This window comes from Stegostoma tigrinum, chromosome 23, assembly GCF_030684315.1.
Source record: "Stegostoma tigrinum isolate sSteTig4 chromosome 23, sSteTig4.hap1, whole genome shotgun sequence".
In the NCBI taxonomy this organism is placed as follows: Eukaryota; Metazoa; Chordata; class Chondrichthyes; order Orectolobiformes; family Stegostomatidae; genus Stegostoma; species Stegostoma tigrinum.
In genome coordinates this window covers 51,057,417-51,070,913 of record NC_081376.1, presented here as the reverse complement: position 1 = coordinate 51,070,913, position 13,497 = coordinate 51,057,417, and the positions used below count along the sequence as shown (strand labels likewise).

The window sequence follows — 13,497 nt, the reverse complement described above, 5'->3', positions numbered from 1 at the left end:
GAATGTGAAGTAATCTACAACCACTTATTTTCTCACATTTTTGACTACATATAATGGACAGTTACAGCATTAAAAAATTCTGGCCCCATAATATATACTTCCTTGGAATGATAGAAAATTGGCAACGTTTCTGTCTGTTGCTCAAAATGTCAATGTAAGTTTGATTTGTTGCAATATTAATCTTAGATGGTTTGCTGTTGTCCTTCCATAGAGTTTTTCTGACCTTAACATATCTTTATTTGGCTTCAAACTGACTACGTGGTTGAAATAAGACAGGTTGAGACATATTTTTAAAGTTTGAACAGAGCACAGAAAATTGATATTTCAAATTCCAGTGGAACGGTCAGTCAAGCTTACATAAAGACAAAATCCACAGAAGCCTGGGAACCTGCCGGCTGTGTCTGTATTGCTCTGAAAATAATGATCTCGGCTTTGAGGTGGTAGATTTCCTAGGCATGCATTCAGGGTTGAAACTGATTTGTGCTGGAGGTAGCTCTTATGGATCAAAACAAAGTGCATCATTTGTTTTTAGCAAAATTCTTCACTCTTTCACAGTACACTGAAAGACAAAAACCAATCATCATGCACTATAGTAGGCATAGTTAATTTTTCATCATTGATTTATCAGAAAGTGATTTAAAAATAAATGTGCTTTTCTTTTCAGACCCTGTGTTTTGGTATTATGTGAAAGAACATCTGAATAAACATGAACTGCAACGATACTATTCTTTAAAGAATATCACTACAGATATAGGACGGGGCAGAGCCTGGCTTCGATCTGCACTCAATGAACATTCACTTGAACGTTATATGCATATGCTTCTTGCTGATGCAAATCTTCTAAGGTAATAAATGGTTGAAAAGTTGTTGCTTTTAACTTGTGTATCTGCTGAAGTTTTGATATCCTTTCTAATGTCTGTTGGCTGTTATGGGCTGTTACAGTATTCTGGCAAGAGTGCAAAAAAACTGCTCGAACTAGCTACACCCTTAGTCAAGATGTTCCAGTGCAGCTAAACTATCTGGCATCGGTCCACCATTATGTAAAATTGCTCAGGTATGTCCTTAGCACAAAAAGCCAGACAAAACCAACCCAGTGACTCTCACTGTTTATTTTGTTTCATCGACATGGATTGGACTTAGCAGCTTCTCAGGGCTGCTCGCTTGCTCACTTCACACCCACTTGGATGCTTAGAGCATCATCCCTTGCTTTGCCATTCCAATTGGTACAGTAAGGCAACCAGGCAAAATGCCTTGCTAGCAGCAGCCCTCTGTCAAGGCAGTATGTTGTTCTAGGAATGGTGCACTGTAAGATGGGAATAGAATCAGATGAAGGGGCCGCCAAAACAGATGGGTGACAGTTCATTATAACAACGTGTGAAGCTGGATGAACGCAGCGGGCCCAGCAGCATCTCAGGAGCACAAAAGCTGACGTTTCGGGCCTAGACCCTTCATCAGAGAGGCCCGAAACATCAGCTTTTGTGCTTCTGAGATGCTGCTTGGCCTGCTGTGTTCATCCAGCTTCCCACATTGTTATCTTGGATTCTCCAGCATCTGCAGTTCCCATTGTCTCTGGTGACAGTTCATTAGGCAAGTTTGGTTAGTTACAGCAAGAAATTTCACTAGGCCTCATGACAAGATCATTCCAGAAAAAGTTGATACAATTGACACTTAGCAAAAAAAATCCAAGATCCAGTCCATGATGTTTCTGTTCCAATTTGAGGTTGCAGGAAATCTCTTAAAGTCATTTGGAGCTTATTTAAGAGTGTAGATGAGTAGTTCTTAGTCTTTGTAAATTGACTTCTTAAAAGAAAAAGTCGTGAATCTTCAGAGCTGGCTTTGTGCCACCTGTTTTTGGCCGTCCTCATTGCTCATTACTTGTTGGAAAATGTAACTCCAGTTGTGCTTAGGCAGACAGATTAGTATTGAAGCTTGTATTTCGGAAATTTTGGACATCTGAATTAGTCTGTTCTTGATATTACTACGGGGGAATGTTTCAGTTCTGTCAATTTATATTTTTGTTAAGCTGCTTGAAACCACGTGCCCTGGTTTTGGGAACTAGTTTTAAAGATATATTTTTGTCATGTAACTATTTCCATGGTGTTGATTATTTTAGACATGTATAATGTATAGCTATGTCAAAGCTATTCGCTATAAAATGTTGCAAAGTTGTCATTTTACTGTCAATAATCAGGTGTTTGAAGTGTCATTATGGCTCAATTTTTTTTGGTTTGTTTATCTGAAGAATAACCGATCCTGACTGAATAGTTGTGGAACTTGGAATCTATTTATATAAGTACTGCACAGCACTTAAAGTAGACTACTTATGACTTAAAATGCAACTTTGTTCTTATGTGCTGTATTTTATGAGCATAGGAATCATTTTTTGTGAATCATGTAATTTTTAGTATCTTCTATGAAGATTGGTCCTTTATGAGGGAGGAAGAGCGTGCTAGCATGCTTCCTACGATGGCAGCAGGTAAGATATGCTATCAATGCATGTTTTCTAATGGCTGTGACTGTAATATTTGTGTATTGCTGGTATTCACACACAAAAGTAAAGTTGTTTTGCAAGTTGTGTACTTGGAGTTCCAACGCATTATGCAAATACTAGGCTGTATTGGCAGCTGCAGAATGCTGTGTGAAGACCTTGTTTGCAGTGCAGCAGGCTTTAAATACTCCCAGAATTTACCACATAAGAGTATTCGCATGAGCATTTGTTTTGGGCTGTTCAGATTTTATGCAGATTGTCTTTGTAATAGACTTACCTCAGCATTTTCCTGGTATAACTTGTGTATGCAGTAATGTGCCTTTGGGATCTGGTAGCTTTGCAGCCTGAATGCCTTTTGTGACAGAACTGAAAAATAGTTTATTTATTTGAATTTGGATTATAAAATGGTGTTGTTTAACTCGTAAAATTCAGGCATTAAAAATAATTGTTAATTTACACCCTCTGTAATTTATAACAATAAAGCTAAAGCATTGATGGCCAATCACATTAAGGATTTAGCGAGGTGAATTTATATCTGTATGTTGTCTGTTTTTTCTTCCTTCTGACTCTTAATGAGTATTTCTGAAGTTGTAGCCACTTTTTACTTAGTGCTAGTTCAGACATCTTACTGATTTGATTTAGATTTAACTCCTTGCAGATATCACTGAAGAATTTGTTGGTTACTTGTAGTACCTTCCATGCTTGTGAGGGTATAACATCAATCCTAATAACATTTCTGCAAAGTACAAGTGGTTGTGCGATAATGTGAATTGGCTGTAACGCGATTGATGAATAGTGGATGCTGTTTGGTTAACACAAACGTTCTGCTGTACAGGTGTAGCGATTTTCTATGGCGATTTCCTATAGCGCAATTTTGTATGGTGCGAGGTCATGCAAGAACGTAACTACCGCATTAAAGGAGAACTACCTGTATTACCCCGCCATATTACTGCTGGAATATTGGACTCTGGTAGAATGAGCACATTTTCTATTAAATGTTTTGTTGAAGTTGCTCTTCCTAACATTGCCATTTCCTGAGACATGAGATCACTTGGACTTGTACGATTGGAGAAAGTTAAATTAACTTAATCCTACCAGTTGTATTGATATAATAATACAGTTGATCTCAGTATCTTTGTTCTGGGATGGAGGAATAAATCAGCCAATGCTCTCATATCTGAGATAATGGGAACTGCAGATGCTGGAGACTCCAAGATAATAAAATGTGAGGCTGGATGAACACAGCAGGCCAAGCAGCATCTCAGGAGCATCTCTCTCTCTGATGAAGGGTCTAGGCCCGAAACGTCAGCTTTTGTGCTCCTGAGATGCTGCTTGGCCTGCTGTGTTCATCCAGCCTCACATTTTATTATCAATGCTCTCATATCTACTTTGTTTACCAGTGATCCCCAATATAAAGTTTTTGTCTAAGAACATTGAGTGATGCAGGAGCTTGGCAGTGATGTCTTTTCACAGGCCAGACTTGTGTATGTAGAACCATTCCTGAACATATTAGTAGCAGCTTACTCATGCTCTTAGAGAAGACATGTAGAGAAATGAGGGAGAAAGGTGAACAGAATTATTTTGAAGAAATGTGGAAACATCTATCATTCACAGTTTAAATTTTACAGTTCGGAGCTCTCAGTTTTGAGTGAGTATGCACAGTGAAAATGTGAAATGTCTATCCAAGCCAATACAAAGCATGTGTCCTGCACCATACTGAAAGAAGCTTTGCTTTCAAAGATACTTTTTCATTGTCTCTTCATCATGTTTGGTTTAAAGTTGACCTCTACAAGTAGCATCTCAGATACTAACAAAAACTGTGACAAATAGACCTTCTGAATTCTAAACAAAACTGCAGTACTCTGTACAGTTTTGGTCTCCTTACTTGAGGAAAGATGTACTGGCGCTGGAATGGGTGCAGAGGAGGTTAACTGGATTGATTCCCGGAGTTGAGGAGCTTGGCTAATGAGGACAGATGGAGTAGATTGGAACTAGGGGGATCTTATGGAAACATATAAAATTCCGAAGGGAATAGCTAAGATAGAAGCAGGAGGTTGTTTCCATTGGCACGTGAAACTAGAAGTTGGGGGAGGCATAGCCTCAAAATAAAGGGGAACAGATTTAGGACTGAGTTGAGGAGGAACTTCTTCTCCTGAAGAGTTATGAATCTGTGGAATTCACTGTCCAATGAAGCAGTTGAGGCTACCTTGTTGAATGTTTTTAAGGCAAAAAGATTTTTGGACAGTAACAGAATTAATGGTTATGGTGAACAGTCAGGTAAGTGGAGCTGAGCCCAGAGACAGTTCAGCAATGATTTTGTTGAATGGCAGAGCAGGCTTGAGGGGCCGGATGGCCTACTGTTGCTTCTACTACTTATGTTTGTACGTCTAAGATGTTTTGAAGACTGTACTTGAAACTTGCCAAACCAGTATTGTCTTTGGGGACCATTGCTGAAGATGTATAACTGGGTTTCCAGCAACTTTTACATTTGACTCAGTTTTGTTCTGGGAATTTAAGGTCTTGTACACAACTTGTAAAGCCCTGGAATTAGCTAATTTAGTGACAGACCATAACTGATAACTGATCCAGAGAATGGCAATGAGGTGTTTGCAAACACTAACTTAGTCATATAATAAAATTCAAAAAGATGTGCCAAGACCTTCCCACGTGACCACCATCGAACCTCCATGTGGAACAATTACTCGACATGCTCCCATCTCGTCTTATTATATGAAGTGAAAAGTATTCTGAGATTGAAGGATGGAGTTTTCATAAAACTTAGCAATTCCACAGCATTGTCCAGGACTGCCTTCATGTTGGTAAGTTGGCCTTTGGAAACCAGTGCTTTTTTATATAGACTACAATGAACTTGCTCCACTTTGGGAGCAGCTGGTTTCAGACATGCCACTCCTGACATGCCACTTCTCCGCTTGTGCCAGCAAATCATTGACTTTGCTTGACGAATGGAGACACCAGTGCACTGTGACCAAATGATAGTCTGGTTACTTATGAAGTATCAAATGACAATCTTTCACAATTTTACCTGCGGCACCCTATGCAGCAAAGGATATGTTATTATTTTATTCACTATCTTCCAGATGAACAATTAGCTCAAGTTTGAGATTGAACAAAAGCAGTTGGCAGTGCTTTGAGTCCAAATGGTCATTGTTGCAGTACGCTAAAACTGGCAAAAGAAAATATCCTCCTGTATCGAACTTTTAAAAGTCTGCACCAAAGGTTGTCCTAAGCCTACCATATTCTGACTGTAGAGTCAATTTGGTTGCTATTGACATGTAACAGCAAATGAGTTAAGATGTCATTGCTGTTAATTCGACATGACACTGCTGTTTGCTGGCATGAATGTTTGCATCTACTGCCCAAGCATGTAGCTGAGGGTAGTATTAGTTCCTCTGCTATAGTGTAAGGTTTTCACCCTATTGTTGTCATTTTGTGCATGGGTGCTGCTGAGAAATCCAGCATTTGTTACCCAGGCCGAATTATCATTGAATGAGTGGCTTGCTAGGCCTTTTCAGAAGGCAGTTAAGAGTCAACCATATTGCTGTGGGTCTGGAACCACACTTATGGATGACACATTTCCTTCCCTGATAGACATTATTGAACTAGATGGGGCTTTAGCATTATAATTTGGTCACTGTTAGACTGGCATTTTAATTCCAAATTTTTATTTGGAGTTTTAGTGAGATTTTAAACCGTGTCTCCAGAACATTTACCTGTGCCTCCAGGTTGCCAGTCTTGTGACATTACCACCATGCCAACGCCTTAACAACTCTATCCCACTAAGTACGCAGTTCCAAAGACCTGAATATTGTCATCAGCAGCAGTACGGAGCCAAACTGTTGTGCTCACTTGTATGCTTGAAATGCATAAATTCTTGTGGAATTTCAAGGCTTCATCCAAAAGAATCTATTCTGAAAATTGCTGTAACATAAAATAATAATTGGCCTTTTATCCTATGTGCTTCCTTGTGATGCAATCATACAGCTGTTAGGGGCACTGGTTTTGGGGTTAAAAAAGCTGCTTGTGTACCTTGACTTGTGCTATATCCTGCTTTCTGTTCTGAATTATTTTAGGAAGGATCGGTTTCTAAAAAGATCTTTTATGTGATGTGGGCATATATAATCCGTCCTTCATAATTGTGAGCTGCTTTCTTCAATGGCTCATGTCTGTCTGTTTCAAGTATGCCCAAAGTGCTGTTAGGAAGGCAATTTAATGATTTTGGCCAGTGACATTGAAGGAGCATTGATACAATACCAAGACAGGATGGTGTATGGTTTTCAATGAAATTTGTGGGTGGTGATACATCTATGAATGTACTGCTTTTGTCCTTCTGGGCTTTGGAATTTAAAGATTTTGAAGGTCCTGCGAAGGTTCCCAGGTGAGTTGTTGTGGAGTGTCTTATATAGTTCCCATTGTTGCCACTGTTTTTGTGTGGTTTCTGGGCCAGTGATTATGTTGACTGCTATGCCCTGGATAGTGTCAAGTTCCTTGTGTTCTGCACTCAGCTGGGCAAATCACATGATATGTCAGCCTTTGTTGCAAAGTGTTCAGTGCAGTAGGATGAAGAAGTCTTGCTGGACTTGTATGAGACTTTTAGTGAGGCTACGTGTTGAGTACTGTGTGTAGTTTTGATCCCTGTACCTAAGATAGGATTGATTTTTCTCCAGTGAAGTTTCATCACATTGTTTCTTTGGATGAAAACTTACCCCTGTGTGGAGAGCTCGAGTAGAATGGACCTGTACTCTCTGGTGTCTAGGGGAGTAAGAATTGATCTCATCGAAATGTACAAGATTTTGGGAGGGTAGATGCTGAGAGGCCATTTCCTTGATTGCAAAGTATAGAACTGGAGATAAAGTCTCAGGGCAAAGGAATGGTCATTTTGAACTAAGATGAGGGATATTTTTTTCTCTCTGAGGTTATGAATTTTTGGAATTATCCATTCCAGACAGCTGTGAATGTTCAGCCTCTGAATATGTTCAAAGCTGAGATCAGCAGGTTTTTGCATGAGGGAATTGAGGAGATTTGGGAGGTGGTCGCAGAGTGGCTTTGTCATGAGCTAGTCATCCAGAGACCTGAATACTCTGGGGATATGGGTTCAAATATCACTGTGGCAGGTAGTGAAATTTGAATCAACAAAAATCTGAAAATGGAAGCTAGGCTACGAGTGACCGTGAAACCATTATTGATTGTTGTAAAAACCCATCTAGTTCGCTAATGCCCTTGCAAAGGAAATCTGTCATCCTTACGAGATCTGCCTTGCCCGTGATGCCAGATCCACAATAATGCGGCTAACTCTAATCTGCCCTCTGAAATAGCCCTAGCAAGCCCATCAGTTCAAGCTATAAGTAGGGATGTTTAATAAATGTGCTCCAGCCGCCGACCTACATTTCATGAGCGAACATATAAAAAAGAAATTAATTGGGAAGAGGGTCATTGAATCAGCCATGATTTCATTTAAATGGTGGATCAGGTTTGAAGGGGCATATGGCCAGCTCCTATTTATTATGCTGTTAGGAATGTACTTGATAAATTGGAAAAGAAGTATAAATTTAATTTTTTCTTTAAATTATTTAACTTGTAAATTTTTTTTCTTTATTTATTAACGGGATGAGGGCATCACTGGCTAGGCCAGTATTTATTGTCCATCCCCAATTCCCCAGAGAGCAGTTAAGAGTCAACCACATTGCTGTGCGTCTGGATCAGATGTAGGCCAGACTAGGTAGGATGACATTTTTCTTCCCTAAAGGACATGAGTGAACCAGCTGGGTTTTTCCCTGACAATCATCAATAGCTTCATGGTCATTATTATATTCTTAATTCCAGATATTTATTGAATTCAGATTCCTCCATCTGCCATGGTGGGATTCAAACATTGTCTGGGTCTCTGGATTAACAGTCCAGTGATAATACCACGAGGCCATCACCACCTCCAAGAATGTGAAACTATCATTGAAAGCAATGTGTTTATTCCGTCTGGCAAGAATTGTACAGTGAATCATTTCTTTTATACTTAGCTGTTGCATTTTATTTGTAAACCAAATTATGCCAGAAAGTAGAAGTGTTCCAAACAGTTGGACATGGATATTTGGAAAATAGTTTTTAATGGAAAATAACTTCCAGTACCTGACTTCTTTTGGCCATAGCAAATGCAGAGGATGAACCTCAATTTTCCATTTATTGGTTGTTCGGAAATATATTTCAGTTCTGTTTTTATCTTCTTGGCATTGATTTGTCGCTCTGTGAAATTTGGTGGCATTTCCAAGATTCATTCCCTTTGATAGTATATAATTGAAGGTGCATAATTTGGGGGATGTAAATCACTGCGGTTGTATCACCTTAAATTTCCTGTTACTTGCATTTCCAGGAAATTTGGAGCTATTTGGGATTCGGAGGTGTTTTTGCAGATTGACTTAGAGAACAAATCATTCATTCCCAAAGGATATCTATTGGTTGTACTAAGCACTTGCCCTTTTTTAAAGTTGATGGAGGTGCTGGTCACTTTGTTAGCAAACATTTTACATCACAGAATGTAACTCGGTGATTTATAAGGCACATACTGAGGCCTCGATCTCAAAGTTATCGTGTAGATTTATACTAGAAATACAGCTTTATTTAAAAGTAATTAAGGGAATCCAGTCACAAATTATGTGGTAACTTGTCTCTTAATTTTGTTTAAAGGGTTAAACTCTATCCTCTTTGCAATCAACATTGACAATGAGGATTTGAATGGACCTAACAAGCCTGTATCTGCAGTTGCAAACCTATTAAAGGAATCAACGCAAAATGTCACATCCCTGTTAAAGGAATCCACACACGGGGTCAGTACGCTCCTGAAAGAAATCACAACAGCTTCTGCAGTGCCCAGTTTCATGCGACCTGAGCCTGAATCAGACCGACTGCCAGTTCTGTCTAAAACGGTGACTCAAGGTAATTTATTGTCTGAAACACAACAATGATAATGTCCTTAAAAATTATAATTGTAAAGTTAATAATTGTTCACTTCGTTTCTCTCTAATATGTATAAAAATTAGCTCATGCCTTTCCTTGGTCCTTTAGAACAATTTAAGTAGCGTGGAAACAAATTCTGAAGTTGTTGCATTGTTTAACTGATTGTATAGACTTGTTATATTGTTCATTATCCAGGAATATGTGGAACAGCACAGATGGATCTTAGTTCTTCATAAGTTTGTTACACTATCTGTATAGTCATTCTTGAATATTTTTCTGTTGGAAAATTTAGTTGCTATTTAAGAGAAAGACTGTTAGGCCAGACTGCTACTTAGATCAAGCTTTATTGTCTCCAGTAAAAATCTTTCTTCAGCAGTAATCCTACCTGTAGTATCATTTTCTTCGTGAAGCTACTTGGAATTGTTTACTTTCTGCATATGTTTTATGCGTACTATATTTTTGGCATTTTCGGTTTAGGGTGCTTTGGCCAAAGATCTGAGAGAGTGGCGAAGGTGAGGTCTCAAATTTGAAAAAATGGATGGTACAGCACAGAACAGGCCCTTCAGCCCACAATGTTGTGCCGACCATTGATCCTCATGTATGCACCCTCAAATTTCTGTGACCATATGCATGTCCAGCAGTCTCTGAAATGTCCCCAATGACCTTGCTTCCACAACTGCTGCTGGCAACGCATTCCATGCTCTCACAACTCTCTCTGTAAAGAACCCGCCTCTGACATCCCCTCTATACTTTCCTCCAACCAGCTTAAAACTATGACCCCTCGTGTTAGCCTTTTCTGCCCTGGGAAATAGTCTCTGGCTATCAACTCTATCTATGCCTCTCATTATCTTGTATACCTCAATTAGGTCCCCTCTCCTCCTCCTTTTCTCCAATGAAAAGAGACCGAGCTCAGTCAACCTCTCTTCATAAGATAAGCCCTCCAGTCCAGGCAGCATCCTGGTAAACCTCCTCTGAACCCTGTCCAAAGCATCCACATCTTTGCTATAATAGGGCGACCAGAACTGGACGCAGTATTCCAAGTGCGGTCTAACCAAAGTTTTATAGAGCTGCAACAAGATCTCACGACTCTTAAACTCAATCCCCCTGTTAATGAAAGCCAAAACACCATATGCTTTCTTAACAGCCCTGTCCACTTGGGTGGCCATTTTAAGGGATCTATGTATCTGCACACCAAGATCCCTCTGTTCCTCCACACTGCCAAGAATCCTATCCTTAATCCTGTACTCAGTTTTCAAATTCGACCTTCCAAAATGCATCACCTCGCATTTATCCAGGTTGAACTCCATCTGCCGCCTCTCAGCCCATCTCTGCATCCTGTCAATGTCCCGCTGCAGCCTACAACAGCCCTGGATGTGTAGTCCCAATCAAAGTGGTGTCCTTCCTCATCTGTATGTAAGGATACGAGTGACAGTGGGTCATGTCGTTTTGTGGCTAGTTGATGTTCATCAACTATGAACATCAACTAGCCACAAAACGACATGACCCACTATCACTCATATCCTTACAGAAAGCTGAGGAAGGACACCACTTTGATTGGGACAACACATCGATCCTAGGACAAGCCAAACAGAGACACACACGAGAATTCCTAGAAGCATGGCATTCCAACCGGAACTCCATCAACAAACACATTGATTTGGAGCCAATCTACCATCCCCTGAGAAAAAGAACAGGAAATGACATCACCAACACAGGAAATGACATCACCAACACAAGGAAACCTAAACAGATAAATAGAAAGCGGGACATAACACCAGCGCTTCGTCGGAGGCTCACTGTTGATGTTACCTAGAATGGTGACAAAACATCTGGGAACAAACCTTACAGCTCAGTGAACCAGCTTACATCCGGAACAAAATAAAGACCCACTCTCTTGTGGACCGAGAGGAGGAGAGTGCTGTCTTGGAGGTGAAAGGAGGACATCGGGTTGGCTGTGCACCCTTGCGACCATTGGATCTTAATGCTGGCTTCGACCTAACGCTGGTTCAGGGGAGCAGCCAACCTGCAACGATGGCTGCGGCAAGTGCTCGTGCCCCAGGTCAGGGGGTCCGGAACACCATCCGTGTTTCTGTAAAGGAGGTGGATGAAGGTGCACCTGTGGACCGCACCTTCTTTGTGAAGTGGGTCCTGGTGGACTGTTGTGGGTTCGCTGCTGCGGACATTTACTGCCTGCAGGATTTCCCCGGAGGAGGCTATTATGACGTGATCTTCAGGAGTGCCAAGCTTTGTGAGCGCTTCCTGGAGGTTTTCCAGGAGAAAGGAGGTGAGGGCCCCCTCTCTGTATTGACCGCTGTCCCGCTGTTTGTGATGCCAGCACAGAGGAGCCGTATGGTGACTGTACATATGTACAACCCGTATGTGCCAGCAGTTGATGTCCTGACATTGGAAGGTATGTGAAGGTGGAAGGGGACCTAACTGACATCGTGGACCCCTTTGGCATCTGGACCAGTAAGAGGCAGGTCAAGGTGACGCTGAGGATGGGCGCGGACGGGAATGTCGTACACCCACCGTCCAGCTTCGCGATCGGCGGGAGCAGGGGCTACCTGACCTATGCAGGGCAACCTAAAGTCTGCCATGCCTGTGGTAGGTCAGGTCATGTGGCGGCCGACTGCAAAGCCACCATCTGCAGGAACTGTAGGGAGGAGGGACACCTTGCAAAGGATTGCCCACGAGAGAAAAGCTGCAACCTTTGGGGGGAAGCGGGCCACCTCTATAGGGCATGCCCACAGCGGGGGACCACCTACGCCCAGGTCGCCGGCAGGGGCAATGCGGGGCCAGCCCCCCCCGGAGGAGAGGAAGGCACCAGGGCCCAGCAAGGACCCCACTAATGTGCAGGAGGGCCCAGCCCCGCAGGATGGGCCCGAGGCCAGCAAAGCACCCATGCAGGCTCCGATCCCCCCCGATAACCCGGAGTCGATGGAGGCGGCGACAGGCGACCCAGGGGAGTGGACAACTGTCCGGAAAGCGAGGAGGAAGGTGCGTTGACGGGCCCAGGAACCGCAACCATCAGGCGGGAAGAGGCAGCTACAGCGGGGCTATAAGAGCTCCTCTGACGAGGGGGATTCGGAGAGGGCCCACCCGAAGCAGAAGTTAAAGATCTCGAGGGGGAAGGAAAGCAGCACCCTGCTTCCAGGTGACGGGAGGCGTCCTGAGGCTCCCTCCGACACCCAGTCAAGTGCCGCTGGAGCACTGGAGGGCCCCCCGGAACTTCCAGGCGGGAAGGAGGAAACAGCGCGTCCCCAGCCTGACCCGGAGCCGGACCCTCCTGCCTCCGCACCCCTGACGGGGGGATGCCACCCGGAAGGCAGCACGGACGGTTTCCTGAGCCCGGAGAGCGTCCAGTGGTTAGCCCGGGCAATGGGCATGAAGGGACAGATGGAGGGGCTGGACCTTGGACTTGGGGAGGGTACTGCTGTCACTGCCCACAATGGGGGTACGAGTTGCAAGCATTAATGTGCGCAGCGTTAAGTCAACTGCAAGATGTGTGTCCACGTTGGCCTACCTGACCACCATCAAGGCGGACCTCCTGTTTCTGCAGGAGTGCGGGATACCGCACCTCGGCAGGTACGGGAAATGGTCCGGCGCTTGGACCTGTGGGCCTTCGATCTGGTCGGGGGGTAACGACTGTCGCTCCTCGGGCCTGGTTATTCTGCTGCGGGGGCACAACTTCACCATCTCTCAAGTTCAGGAGGTGGTGGGGGGGGGGCGCCTCCTAGTGGCTGACATCACCTACAGCAATGCTCCCCTGAGGCTGATCAACATGTACGCCCCAGCGGTACGGAGTGAGCGGTTGGCCGTCCTGCAGCGGCTTCCACCCCTGCTGGCGACGTCCAGGCCGGTCATCCTAGGTGGAGACTTCAATTGCACCATTGATGGGCACGGTGAAGGATGCCAAGCTGCTCGACGTCTTCAGCACCCCTGCAGACGGAGCACAGCAGAGGTACACCTGGTCGCGGCCAGACGAGTCTATCCGCTCAAGGATAGACTTCCTGTTTGTGTCACGGACGTTCTCAGTCGGGTCC

General features: G+C 43.2%; 1 protein-coding gene across 3 annotated transcripts in view; it reads left to right on the top strand.

Moving 5' to 3' along the window:
- Positions 1–13,497, top strand: part of snx29 (sorting nexin 29) — a 443,022-nt gene that overhangs the window by 43,364 nt on the left and 386,161 nt on the right. For all 3 annotated transcript variants that reach the window (XM_059654177.1, XM_059654176.1, XM_059654178.1), the window contains exons 5-7: positions 665–845; positions 2,406–2,476; positions 9,185–9,433. In XM_059654177.1, the coding sequence (XP_059510160.1) occupies positions 665–845; positions 2,406–2,476; positions 9,185–9,433 (501 nt within the window). The remainder of the gene's footprint in view (positions 1–664; positions 846–2,405; positions 2,477–9,184; positions 9,434–13,497) is intronic.